General features: G+C 40.5%; 1 protein-coding gene across 1 annotated transcript; it reads right to left on the minus strand.

Moving 5' to 3' along the window:
• Window positions 1–10,635: 10,635 nt before the first annotated feature.
• Window positions 10,636–11,480, minus strand: LOC149225833 (putative aspartic proteinase GIP2). Its single transcript, XM_089380034.1, has 2 exons — window positions 11,331–11,480; window positions 10,636–11,196 (listed from the first exon to the last, which is right to left on the minus strand). The coding sequence occupies exons 1-2, from the start codon at window positions 11,478–11,480 to the stop codon at window positions 10,636–10,638; spliced, it is 711 nt and encodes a 236-aa protein (XP_089236160.1).
• Between the last annotated feature and the right edge of the window lie 2,983 nt (window positions 11,481–14,463).

Below are 14,463 nucleotides of genomic sequence, written 5' to 3' on the forward strand. Positions count from 1 at the left end.
CATAAGAAAGAATAATTATATTCCATAGATGCATTGACCCAAGAAGGGTAGTTTCGTTATTCAATATAACCGAGCAAACCAATTAAGAACTAAGTACTGTATTATGACATTCCGAACAGTCTAGGAAATCACGGTATTACAGCCAAAATCACTAGTAGAAGTCTGGTACTTGATAATCTCATACATGTATTGCTCAAATAACAAAACCAACTCGTCGGAAAAATAACGATTGACTCTCGGCATGTGCTTCCAGGCCAATTTTTTCCTCGAACCGAAGTGCCCTTTAAAAATCAAAGGAATAACTCTATATTTAACTCAAAAAATATATCGACCTCCTCTATCAGTTCTTAGAACTTTGATATGCAGCCCGCTTTGGTTTTCTACAAGTGCCTTGAAATTGCAAAATTTTTCAAACACTTCACTTTTGTTCTTCAAGAAATAAACCCAAGTTTTTCTAGTAAAATCATCAATAAATGTTAGTATATAGTGGCTGCCTGCAAGTGATGGAGTTTGCATCGGTCCACATAAATCTGAGTGGACAATTTCTAAGGGTGCTTTGGCCCTTATGCTTTTCCCAGATGGAAAACTTTCTCTGTGTTGTTTCCCCAAGATACAACCTTCACAAAGGCTGCCTGGTTTCTCTATCAATGGTAATCCTTTTACCATTCATTGTCTACTCAATAAGTTAAGTCTTCCAAGGTTGAGATGTCCAAATCTCAAGTGCCACAACCAATTTTCATCTTTTGGTTCGCTTTGGAAAGCCTCTTGAGTCACTGCTGCTATTTCTTCTTTATTTTTCAAATCTGCTTTCATTCTGAGACGGAACATCCTGTTCCTTGTCATCTTCACTTCAGCAATACATCGTTTGTTGGATGCTCTATCCATGATGGTGCATACATCATTCACAAAGAAAACATTGTACTCATTTTGAACAAGCTGTCCAATACTTAAGAGATTACATTTCATTCCAGGAACATAATAAACATCTGCTATCGTTTTCTTTTCACCTTTCCTTGTAAAGACATTTACTTCTCCTTTTCCCATAACAGAAACTTTATTATCAGTCCCTAGTGTGACTTGTGACTTCACATTCTAATCTAACATAGAAAACAGGGCTATGTTTCCTGTCATATGGTTGTTGCAACCAGAGTCTAGGAACCATACATCTTCACTCTTTTCTTCAGCCATATTACAAGCTAAAAACAAATTATTTTGGCTCATATTTTCTCTAGTGAAATTTGCACTAGTTATATTGCTCATATCATGATGCTTCTTCCTACATTCATTTGCATAATGCCCATATTTTTTACAATAATGACTTTGGACATTGGATTTATCATACCTTTGTCCTTGAGCATGATGTTGTTGACTTTGTTGGCTGTTGCGTTGGCCTTGGTTCTGATTTGGATTGCTGCCTCTTCCTTGAGCATTTGTTGGACTGTTTCTTCCACCTCTGTTTTCGATTCCGCCTCTTCCTCTCTTGTTTCCTCTGCCTTGACCTCTTCCTCTTCCAAAGGACATCTGGGTCTTAAAGACTTGTTCTAGAGATGAGTTTTCATTTCTACTCAATCTCTGCTCATGTGTTATCAGTGATGCATGTAGTTCATCAACTGAGAATTTTGTGAGAACCTTTGTCTCTTCTATGGTGGTGACAATCACATCAAACCTTGAGGGTAGGATCCTCAATAGTTTCTCCACAATCCTCCTTTCTTCAAGAATCTCTCCATGAGACCTTATATGTGTGACCAGAGCAATCACATGTGTGAATAATGAGTCAATATTATCAGACTCCTTCATGCATAAATTCTCAAAATCTCTTCTCAACAACTGTAGTTTCACTGTCTTCACTTTCTCCATGCCTCGATAGGCTATCTTGAGAGTTTGCCATGCTTCTTTAGATGTCTTGGCTGTTGCTATCCTTGGAAACACACTCTCATGCACTGCTTGATACAAAAAGTATAGGGATTTTGAATCCTTCTTCTTATAGATCTTCAACAGATCTTTCTCTGCCTGAGTTAGGTTATTAAACTCATCTTCATCTGCTGGTTCTTCAAAACCATCTTTAACAAATTACCATAAGTCTTGTGAAGCAAACAAAGCTTTCATAGTTATTGCCCAATAGTCATATTTTTTCCCATTAAATTGTGGGAGCTGAGTATTAAAGATACCCATGCTAATGCTGGCTCCAGCCATCCTTGCACTCTTAACTATGCTTCAAAATACTTGACTGTGTATTTAAAATCACTGACTATGAGGACAGTAACACAGAAACTAACTTGAGAAATACCTTGACTGAGTCTTCACTCTGTTGGAGAAGTTGCTGCAGCAAAAATCCTTCCTTCAGCTTCTTTGACACCTTCAAAGAGCTTAGGCAAGCTCTGATACCATGTTGGGAATTTTCTGTTTAATTCCAAAACAAAAATAACTTGAACAGAGGATAATGTTCTGTTTTAACACAGGATCTTAACACAGGGAAGCAAAAAAAATTGTTTTCAGAGGACTGAGTTTTTCCACACACACATAAAAGATTTCTATTCATTAATAAAATTGCTGATACAATATTCTTCCTCTCACAGAGGGATTTCACCAGGAACGATTCAGTTCCACACAAGAAAAATTACTGTGTCTCCTTTGAAATTTTACACCGCTGTGTGTAAAAATTTCTTACATTTACTGCTGTAAAAAAAAAACTTTATTGTTTCATTCACGCCGCTGCATTACAAAATAAAAACTCTGTCTCTCAAAAATACATTACTGTATAAATTTTTCTTCATTCACACGCTGCTGCGGATATGCATTTCATTGCATTTTCAACGAACAACAATTACTTCAACCTACTGTAAAAACTTCCTTACATTCACTGCGGATATGCATTTCATTGCATTTTCAACAAACAACAATTACTTCAACCTACTGTAAAAACTTCCTTACATTCACTGCGGCGAGCTTCTCTTTACATTTCATATGCAAAATGAACAACAACAAAAACTAAAACATAACAATGGTTTTTTTTTATGCCCATTCAATCAGACGGTTATCGCTCGCTCAATCCACACGAACTTTATGCTCCAGAAAAACCACTTTTGCAAAACTGCCAGCCACGTGTCAAACGATGAATCTGCGCCTTCGGAGAATACCGCTGCTCGGTGAAAAGCGGTGCGATAAGAGATTGGCAGTTTTCCGGAATTAATAACATGGCAGGGGAAATTATAATTTCAACACATTTAACACGACTGTGTCTTGCGGGTTGGAGATTCCAAAAAACGAACTTGTATTCCATATTTTAAAAGTAAATTGTATGCTTAGAATCAAATCATGCATCAAACCTATTAAAGAAAATTCAGATATTTTCACTCTCATAAGCTAATTCATGTAATCCTCAATTAATTTAAAAGTATGGCTCATTTGTTTTTCCTCTAAAAAACAAAAACATCATACCACTCTGCGCATTGGATGTTGTCTGGGAACTGAACGGTAAGTGGGCATTGAGAGGGTCTACATTAAATGCCCTGGTCATCCATATTCAAGGAGTTAATTGTTAGATCCGAATCATCTTTCTTTCTTTTTTTCGAGAGAACTCATACGTCAGACCACCCTGCGCACTGAACGCAAAGAGGGCATCGAAAATAACATCACACCACTATGCGCAGTGCGCACTGAACACGAGGTGGGCATTGAAAGAGTGTACATTAAATGCCCTGCTCATGTCCAGCAGAGTCTAACATGGTTAGGTTAATTGCAGTCAGGTTTGGAATTTGGAAACTGAACCGCTTTTGAATTTGATTGACTGGATGTACCTTGCCTTCCCTGCATTCGGCCTTTATTACAATGGAATATTATATTAACAGTAATTAACTCTTTTAAGGTAGCTTCAGATAAAATGTGAACAGAATTGAAAAGAAAGAGATGTAGCTCTCAGGTGTGGCCTGCACCTGGAGACTACACTCATCAAACTTGAGAGATCACTCTCGTCCACTCTATTTCCAATCAATCAAAGATTACATTATTAAATAGAATACTAGGAAATAGGAAGTTGCACCCAAACCCCATAACTATAGGAACTAATCCTAAACTAGGGAGAAAGTTACAACAATGTAACCATTTTCTCCATTAATACAAAAATAATACTAATTATTTTTAACTCCCCCCCTTAATGGAGAAAGGGTTCTCTTGGATTTCTAACATCTTTTTAAACAATTCAAATTTCACTCGTGCAAGAGGCTTTGTGAAAATATTAGCCACATTGTCACAAGTTTTACAATATACAACAACAATTTCTTTAAACTGTATTTTCTCTCTAACAAAATGGAACTGAGTGTCTATATGTTTGGTGTTTTTGTGAAACACTGGATTGTATGCTAATTTAATGGTGCTCTGGTTGTCGCTTTTGATGGAAGTGGGATTTTTCTGTTCTTTTCCTGCATCTTTAAGAAGCCTTCTCAACCAGATCGCTTCACACGTTCCTGCACACAATGCTTGATACTCAGCTTCACATGACGACAGAGCTACAGTACTTTGTTTCTTGCTGCTCCAAGCTATGACCCCGGAACCTATGTTGAATGCATAACCTGTGATGGACCTCCGATCATCCAGGTTACCTGCCCAGTCTGAGTCTGAAAAACCTGCTAGAGTAACATCAGATACATCAGTGTATAAAATACCATAATTAACAATACCACAAAGATACCTTAACACACTCTTTGCTGCTATCCAGTGACTTTCAAGCGGTTTTGACATAAATTGGCTCAACACACTAACAGAGTATGCCAAGTCGGGTTTGGTTGTTGTAAGATATATCAGGCCGCCAACCAGCTGTCTGTACATTGTGGCATCAACCTCCTTAGTGCCATCATCACTGCTCAATTTCAGATTCTGCTGCAAAGGTGTCGCTGCTGTTCTACACTGATCCATACCAAACTTTTCCAACAGATTTCTAGCATACTTCCCTTGGGTAAGAAAAGTTTGCCCAGTATCTCTGAATAATTCTAATCCCAGACAATAGTGAAGGCTTTCGAGATCCTTCATTTCAAAAACTTGTGCCATAAGCCTTTTGATTCCTTTGATTAAATCATCTGCATTTCCTGTTATAATCATGTCATCCACATACAAAGAAATCAAAATAATCTGCCCCTGATTATTGTACTTGGTATACAAATTTGGGTCATTTAAGCTTCTATGGAAACCATACTCTTCAAAGAAAGAATCAACCTTTTCATACCAAGACCTGGGTGCTTGCTTTAAACCATATAAAGCCTTTTTCAATCTGCAAACAAGATGTTCCTGCCCCTGCTTTACATATCCTTCTGGCTGTACTAAGTAAATTTCCTCTTTTAAATCACCATTTAAAAATGCAGATTTAACATCAAGCTGGTGTAATTCCCAATTACATTTAGTAGCTAAAGCAATAAGCATTCTGATTGTATTTAGCTTTGCTACAGGTGCAAAAGTATCATCAAAATCTATACCTTCCTGCTGTGAGTATCCTTTTGCAACCAACCTAGCTTTTAACTTATCTATACTTCCATCTGCATTAATTTTGGGTTTAAACAGCCACTTGCATCCTATGGGTGTTTTGTTTTTAGGCAGCTCAACTAAATCCCAAGTATCATTTCTAAGAATTGATTCCATTTCCTCATTCATTGCAGCTCTCCATTCCTTAAATTGACTAGCTTCTTTATAATTAGAGGGCTCTATAATGTTCAAAACTTTTGACATCAAAGCATAGTTTCTCAACTTCAATGGTAATTGAGTCTTCCTACCTGACCTCCTTGGTAGGGGACTTACCTCAAATTTGTTTTCCTCTGCAATAACTGGGCCTGCTTTTTCACCTTCTTGTTGTTCTTCTTCATTCTCTTCTTTCTGCTCCTGTTCCTGCTCCCTTTCATCCTCGCTGCTTTCCTCCAACAGCAATGGAATGTGCCAATCATCTCCAACATCAGCTTTCCTTTCCTGTACCTGTTCATGAAAGACTACATCTCTACTTGCAAATGTCTTACGAGACTCAGGATTGAACAGTTTGTATGCTTTAAACTCTGTGCCATAACCAACAAAGATGCATTTGACTGCCTTAGGGTCTAGTTTCTTTCTATCAGCTTTGGGTACATGTGCAAATGCCTTTGACCCAAAGACTCTTAAGTGGTTTACTGCTGGTTTAAATCCATATAAGGCTTCAAAAGGGGTTTTGAAGCCAAGAAACCTAGTAGGACTTCTATTTTTTAAATATACAGCAGTATTTATCGCTTCTGCCCAAAAAGTATTAGATAGACCCTTACCTTGTAGCATGCTCCTTACGCACTCTACCAAGGTTCTGTTTTTACACTCTGCAACTCTGTTTTGCTGTGGTGTGTGCGGCACTGTATACTGCTGAACAATCCCGTGAGATTTGCAGTATTTCATGAATTCTTTTAATTTGTATTCTCCTCCTTGATCAGATCGGAGAATTTTAATACTTTTTCCAAACTGTTTTTCCACCAGGGTTTTGAAATCTATAAAACATTGGAAAGTCTGACTTTTCTTGTTTAAGAAATAAATCCATGAATACCTAGTGCAGTCATCAGTAAACAACAAAAAATAGTATGCTCCCCCTAGCGACCTTATCTGCATGGGACCACATACATCAGTGTGCACTAGCTCTAAGATTTCTGTTTGCCTCCTCCTATCATGCACATGGAACTGTTCTCTGTGCATCTTTCCTAAGGCACAACCATCACAGTTTAACTGAATGTTACGAAAGATGGGGAGACCTTCGACCATACCTTTCTTTTGTAACAACATGAGATCCTGCAGATTCAGATGACCAAACCTCTGATGCCAGAGTTGTTCAGCTGTCGACTCTCCTGCAACCATGGCTTGCTTTGATATACTTTTTGCATCCAATCTGTATAGGCTTCCAACTCGCATACCTGTTGCAACAATTTCATTCCTGCAATCCTTTATCACACAGTGAGTCTTGAAGAATTCGACATGCATATCTTGATCAGCCATCATGGATACAGATATCAGATTTTTCTTTATTCCAGGTACATATAGAACATTTGAAAGGTGACTAATTTTTCCATTTGGTAACTTAACTGAAATCACCCCATGACCTTTAATCTGATATCCATTATCATCCCCTAGATATATTTTTGATCCATTTATAATTTCTTCAAGACTATCAAAAAATTCCTTATTACCTGTCATGTGAGAGGATGCTCCGGAATCGACATACCAGATGTCATCTTCATTCGATGCTGAAAGGGCACAGTCGACTGTGAACAGTCGAAATTCATGACTGAAGTCTTCTTCTTCAACAAAATATCCTCTGTGTTTTGGATTTACCTGTCTCCTCCTTGCCTCATCAGCCTGCTTCTTATAATAACAATCTCTCTGTATATGACCCTTCTTTCCACAATAAAAGCATTTCTTTTCAGAGTGATTTGCAAGCATACCTTTATGACAGTGATGTTTGTGTGTTGTTCCTCCTTTCTGGACTGATTGCTGCTGTGACTGCTTCCCTTTAGATAGTCATCGTTTTGCCACCAGCGCGAGATCGTCACTTTGGGGGTTCAGATTCAGGTTCTGTCGTCGCTCTTCCTCTTGCTGCAAGATCGCAGTGAGATCATCAAACGTGGGTGTTTTCTCCCTTGCCGAGACTCCAGTGATGAAGGTTTGGAAATCATCACGCATCCCATTCATTGTGATTGCAACAAGATCTTCATCAGCCACTGCCACTCCAATGGCCACCAATCCGTCTTTAACATCCTTAATTCGCGCGACAAATGCAGTAGCAGACTCCGTTTCGTCCATCCTCATTCAAAATAGCTTGCTTTTCAGAGCCAAAACTCTGTTTGTATTCTGGGTTTCATACAGATTCTTGATTTTCGTCCGAATCTCTGCGGACGTTTTACAGTCTCTGATGTGTGCAATGACATTGTCTTTCACAGACATCTTCAACAGGACTTTGGCCTTGTTTTCTCGTTTTTCCCAGTCTTCCTTCTGTGTGGTTGCAGTCGGCTTCTGCTCATCGCCTATCACTATAGTCCAAGCATTCACACCTTCGAGCAGGGTCTGGATCTTAAACTTCCAATTCGTGAAGTTAGACCCGTTGAGTTTACCAGACTCGTTAAGGTAAGATTCCATCGTATTACTCATTGTGAATCTACTTAACAACAAAAACAATACCTGTCAGATCGATCTGTCACCTCTGCCACCGATCTGCAGTGTCTGGCACTCCCGCTCCAATGAGCAAATTCGGCGTTTCCAACACAGCCGAAACAATGATCTGATCACTATTGATCCGATCCACCTCTCCCGGATTGATCTGCCACTTCGCCGATCCTGCTCTCCCTGCAGATCGCCAAACGAAGTCGAGGTTTCCCGCAGATCTCCTCTGGCGCTTTCCCGATCTGTCTCTCCCGGACGGATCTACAACTCCGCCGATCTGCACCGTTTGCAGACCGCCAAACGAAGTTCACGCTATTCACAGATCCCCTTGGCGCTACCCCGAGCGAAAAATCCGCGCTAATTCAAAATCGCTTAGAGTATTTTAATTGGCGCGACTTTCTCGGTAAAATCCCGTGCTAATCGGGCTTTTTGGCGCTCTGGCGTAGTTTATTCCTCAAAATCCGCGCTAATTCCTCTTCTGGCGCGACTGTCAGCGCAAAATCCGCGCCAATCCGTGCAAAATCCGTGCCAAAATTTTCGAGTCCGAGCCAGGTGTTCTGTAGTCCACCTACTCAATCGAGCACAGAGCTCTCGTGTACACACAGCCACAAAGGCACTTCAAGCCACACAGGCTATTCCAGCCACACAGGCAAGCTAGCTACTACAGGCACTTCAGCCTCACAGGTGACAAAAGATCAGACTCACTCAATCTGAGCTCTGATACCAAGATAAAATGTGAACAAAATTGAAAAGAAAGAGATGTAGCTCTCAGGTGTGGCCTGCACCTGGAGACTACACTCATCAAACTTGAGAGATCACTCTCGTCCACTCTATTTCCAATCAATCAAAGATTACATTATTAAATAGAATACTAGGAAATAGGAAGTTGCACCCAAACCCCATAACTATAGGAACTAATCCTAAACTAGGGAGAAAGTTACAACAATGTAACCATTTTCTCCATTAATACAAAAATAATACTAATTATTTTTAACTGCTTCAGCCTTTATTACAATGGAATAGTATATTAACAGTAATTAACTCTTTTAAGGTAGCTTCCGTTCATCAAGATCTGTGCAATTTTATCAATTTCTTCAACTAACATTTATGCAAAAAAACAAAGTTGAAGAGAAATAGCATCATTAAGTCCTTTCCGCTCTCATCTTAATTATAATCTTTCCGGCAAAAGAAAACTTTGAAATACATACAACTCTGCATTTCGGAAATGTTTTGTGTATCAGAAACAGGTCCTAATATAGACTCATTAACTACGCAGACGAAGAAAATAAATTCATTTATATGAATGCTTTTAGTACAAAAATTACTTCACGAGAAGCACCACAGCCATCTAGTGGTTTGTTGTATCTCTCCCTGTGGTCAATGGTAACAGCCTAAACGAGCACAGTCGTGTTGCTGATTCATTTCATCAAAGCAGCCCCTGGACTAGGGCAAGGGTTAATGCATCATTTCTTTGCTCAAAATATCACTAGGTTCAAATCCGTACACTTTTAATAATTGGACCCAAGGGTATCGATTGTTGTCACACAGCAAGGAATGAAAAGAAATGATTCCATTCCAATCGATGTAATGGCTCAAATGGCTTCTAACAACTCGTTTCCAACTTACCTTATTTCTAACCAGTATCCATTCTCTTGCCTCCTTTAACCCTTGGTGGCTCATTCCATTCATCTGTTCCTCCATACGAAGGTCATTGTAGAAACATGTTCTTGACATAAATAACTAACTACAGAAGATGCAACAGGTTACTTATGTTTCAAATTGCCACTATTGCAGAGTTATAGGTGATCACGGGGCCAACCGTCCCTTGCTTCATCTCATAATATTTGTTCCCTTCTTCACCTTTTTCTGAATCCCATAGAAAGTGGGCATAAGAGGCAAAAACAAGCTGCCAAATAAGACACCCAACTGGTTACCCAAATAAGACACCCAACTGGTTACCCAAATTATCCAATTCCAGATTATCACGCCTATCATACCCCTAATGCAATTAAAATCTAGATTTGCCATAACAGAGGGCAAGCAAGGAATAGAACTTGCTCATGAGGCATCAGGATTCGCCTGCGCAACTTGAACAAAATAAGCCTCGGCATGACAAGCATCTTTGCGAACTTCCCACATCAGTTTTGCATATAGAGCAAGTACTTCCCCATCGTCGGTGCTTGCAAGTATGGCCTTTTCATAGTACTCATATGCCTTGGCAAGGTTGCCTTGAACCTAATAATTATTAACACCCAGCATGAACCTATAGCATTCACCAAATAACAATAAAAAAAAATTGATGGGACTAATCATACTTCATGTAGGAAATTCCATGTTGACCACAATTGGAATCACAATAGACCTCCTACTTACCTGTAGAACGTGCAAGCATGGTATTGCATTAACATCGTAATACAAAAGCAAAATCTGGCTTGTCATTTATTATGTCCATCTTCTGTTGGAAGAACTTATTATCTTGGAAGGGATTGATCAAAGAGCAGTGGTCACGTTGAAGTTGTTACAACGTGTTGGCTGAGGTAATGAGAACAGATTAGAAGAGAAACCCAGTGTTGAAGTGCCTAGATCGAATTGCAGGAGAGTCTCTTGCATCTGAAACGTTCCGATCACAATGGATGCCACCGGATCCTCGCCTGCATCGACAAAAGCTAGACAAAACACATTCTCAGTGGAGTCCCGCTCCATGGAGTTAGCTCCAAGGATCCTCCAGGTAGTGTTGCCCCGCAAAACAAGGTCGATCGACGGAACGTGGTATCCTGGGTCAGAGCTCTCCTCAGGAGGCACCCTCATACCAGGGGAACGGAAACACACACCAAAACCCAATGGCGGGGGAAATGGCTCTATTAAGTCAACGCGGTTGATATTCATTTGCTTCGCCACCTGCGTGTAAACGGCCACGAGGGAGTTGTAGATGGGGGTGGCCAGTTGCGTGTAGGTTACCACGGTGCTCAGCTTGGTGCCGCCGCGTCCGCCAGCGCCTATTCGCAGCTTCTCCGCGTTGATCGGCACGTCGACGCCGGTCACTTTGATTCCCTGAACATCGATATAAAAACCGTGGGTAGAGGCATGGGCGGAGTTTGGGATTTTGATTGGGTTCCTAATCAAGGGAGTGTGGATGAGGTGGCGAGAGAGTCTCTTGGGTGTCCACCTTTTAGCGGAGAGAAGACGAGCGGGCTGTCACCAAAGAAGAGATGCCCATCTAAAATTGAACCCCCCTGTGACAGACACATACCAAATTTGCGACTTAAACGCCACGCGGCAGAGAGCTGAGCTGGGAGTGCCAGCGTAGACGAGGTCATCCCGGCCATGCCATCCATTCCGGGAAGCAAATCGGAAGGATTTCCTTGTTCGGCGCAGGCGAAGGGCAGGCGGAGGGCAGGGTAATGCCGACCGTCGCTGCGGAAAAGCGCAGCTTCATCCTGCCCGAGTTGGACGCCTGGCTCAGGCACGGAGCAGCTATGGTTGTTACAGCCCGGGGCGCGGGGGCCAGTGCACGTGTAGCATGCCGAATACTCATACGACTTGCACAGCCGCGTACTGCAGTCGACCGGGCTGTAAGTAGAGGATACATAGCTATTGTTGTAGCATCTTACCCATGTTGAAATCTAATTTCAACGCAGACCAAGAAAAACCGTGAACCAAGCCAGAAACCGTTCACCGGATTTTCTCGGAGCTATTTGCCGACGAAGGAATAATCCGGGAAGGAGCTCCGAGAAAATATGGAGCTGACGCGTGGTTGACCCCTGACGTAACGCAACGTAAGAATCTCGGAGGTTAACTTTCAGCACTTGTTGGTCTTCCGATATTGTTCTCCACCGTTGGATTTGCTCCCGTGTTCTCCGCCGTTGATCACCTGGAGCTGCATACGAACCCACATCAATTCAATGTTTTGCGTGGAGTAAAAGGTTTATGGTTGACCGCCGTAGGTAAAAGAATTTAATGATTGGTACAAGATTTTGGTGAGGCTCTTTTAATATGAGCATGGGCATGTTATAATATATGTTTTTATATATATTTATATACGGCATGTATTAAATAGGAAATCGTATGTAATAAGTTTAATGTTTTTTTTGTATTGATTTTTTTTTAAAAAAATGTTATGCATTGCACACGGGAGGCATGTATGGGTATTCACAGCAGTGAAAAATGTTGATGGTGTGGTAAAAGAAGAAGAAGAACCAGAGGATGTATGCACAGCAGTGCATGAATACATTCAGTAATGTTTTGTGAAGTTTTTTTAAGTAGCGAAAACCATGTGTGGTTTTGCACGAAGTAAGTTTTTGTAAGTTTGTGTAAGTTCTGCTTTTACAGCAGTATGTAAAATTGTTTTACACCAGTGAATGAAAATGGAGACTTTACAGCAGTAAGTTATTTTTCACAGCAGTGAATATAAAAGGGATTTTACAGTGGTAAATCTTGGTATCAGTTTTTAATGAATAGAAAGTCTTATGGTGGTGAAATACTCTGTTTCTCAGTGAAATTTCTTTTTTGTCTTCTGTGCACAAAAGGATCCTGGAGAAAAGTAAAAACAGAGCATTGCCTCTGTGTGTTTGTTTATTTGGTTTTTGGTATTTTCCCCATTGAAAAAATTCCCAACAGTGGTATCAGAGCAGGCTTAGGCTCTTTGAAGGAGACGAAGAAGCTGAAGGGAGAAGGTTGTTGCTGCAGCAAAACTTCTCAGGCAAACAGAAGACAGTCAACAAAAGATTCAGGTATTCCAAAAAGTTTTTTGTGTTGCTGAAGAAGCAGTGATTTGTTTTAAACACATAGTCAAGGATTTAGAGGCATAGATCAGAATACAAGGAATGGCCAGCACAAGCACTGGTATGGGTTTGTTTAACACCCAGCTCCCACAGTTTAATGGGAAGAACTATGACTACTGGTCAATAACTATGACAGCTCTGCTTGCTTCCCAAGATTTATGGGAAATAGTTGAAGAAGGTTTTGAAGAACCAGCAGATGAAACTGAGTTCAATGCATTAACTCAAGGAGAGAAGGATCTGCTGAAGAACAATAGGAAGAAAGATTCAAAAGCCCGTGTGTTGTTGTATCTAGCAGTAGACCAGAGTATGTTTCCAAGGTTAGCAGCAGCTAAGACAGCCAATGAAGCATGGCAAACCCTCAAGACAGCCTATCAAGGCATGGAGAGAGTGAAGACAGCAAAGCTACAATTGCTGAGAAAGGATTTTGAGAACTTGAACATGAAGGAGTCAGATAACATTGACTCATTCTTCACTCATGTGATTGGTGTAATCACACAAATGAGAACTCATGGAGAAACCATTGAAGACAGAAGAATTGTGGAGAAAATATTGAGGGTCTTACCCTCAAGGTTTGATGCCATAGTCACCACCATCGAAGAGACAAAGGATCTCTCAAGTTATTCAGTTGATGAGCTACATGCATCACTGATAACTCATGAGCAGAGGTTGAGTAGGAATGAAAACTCATCCCTTGAGCAAGCCTTCAAGACCCAGATGTCCTTTGGAAGAGGTAGAGGTCAAGGCAGAGGAAACAAAAGAGGAAGAGGCAGAAGCCAGAACAGAGGTGGAAGGAACAGCCCATCAAATGCACAAGGAAGAGGCAGCAATCCAAATCAGAACCAAGGTCAAGGCAGCAACCAACAAGGAGGACAACATCATGCTCAAGGACAAAGGTATGATAAATCTAATGTTCAATGCTATTATTGCAAAAAGTATGGACATTATGCTAGTGATTGTAGAAAGAAACAGCATGATATGAACAGCAGACAAAATGCAAATGTTACAAGAGAAAACAGCAGTCAAAATAATGTTCTGTTAGCTTGTAACATGGCTGAAACACATAGTGAAGACATATGGTTTTTAGACTCAGGTTGCAGCAACCATATGACAGGAAACATTGCCCTCTTCTCAGCCTTAAATCAGAATTTGAAATCAGAGGTCACACTAGGAACTGATAGTAAAGTGTCTGTTATGGGAAAAGGGGAGGTAAAAATATTTACAAAACAAGGAGAAAGGAAAACCATAGCAGATGTCTACTATGTCCCCGGAATGAGATGTAACCTATTGAGTGTTGGACAGCTTATCCAAAAGGGCTACAATGTTTTCTTTAAAAATGATGTGTGCACCATCATGGATATACCACCCAGCAAGAGATGCATTGCTGAAGTGAAGATGACAAGGAACAGGATGTTCCCTCTCCGGATCAGGGCAGACTTGAAGAACAAAGGTGAAATTGCAGCAGTCACCCAAGAGGCCTTCCAAAGCGTGCCAAAGGATGAGAACTGGTTATGGCACTTGAGATTCGGGCATCTAAATT

This window comes from Pinus tabuliformis, chromosome J (genome assembly GCF_031772625.1).
Source record: "Pinus tabuliformis cultivar Carrire ecotype Pingquan chromosome J, CPIR1, whole genome shotgun sequence".
NCBI lineage: Eukaryota > Viridiplantae > Streptophyta > Pinopsida > Pinales > Pinaceae > Pinus > Pinus tabuliformis.

What these genes read in the sequence shown, in the direction of transcription:
- LOC149225833 (XM_089380034.1), bottom strand. Translation starts at nt 11,480, where the DNA reads ATGGATGGCATGGCCGGGATGACCTCGTCTACGCTGGCACTCCCAGCT. An exon ending in TCTTTGGTGACAGCCCGCTC is followed by an intron (nt 11,197 to 11,330) that starts GTCTTCTCTCCG and finishes ATCGATGTTCAG; the next exon opens with GGAATCAAAGTGACCGGCGT.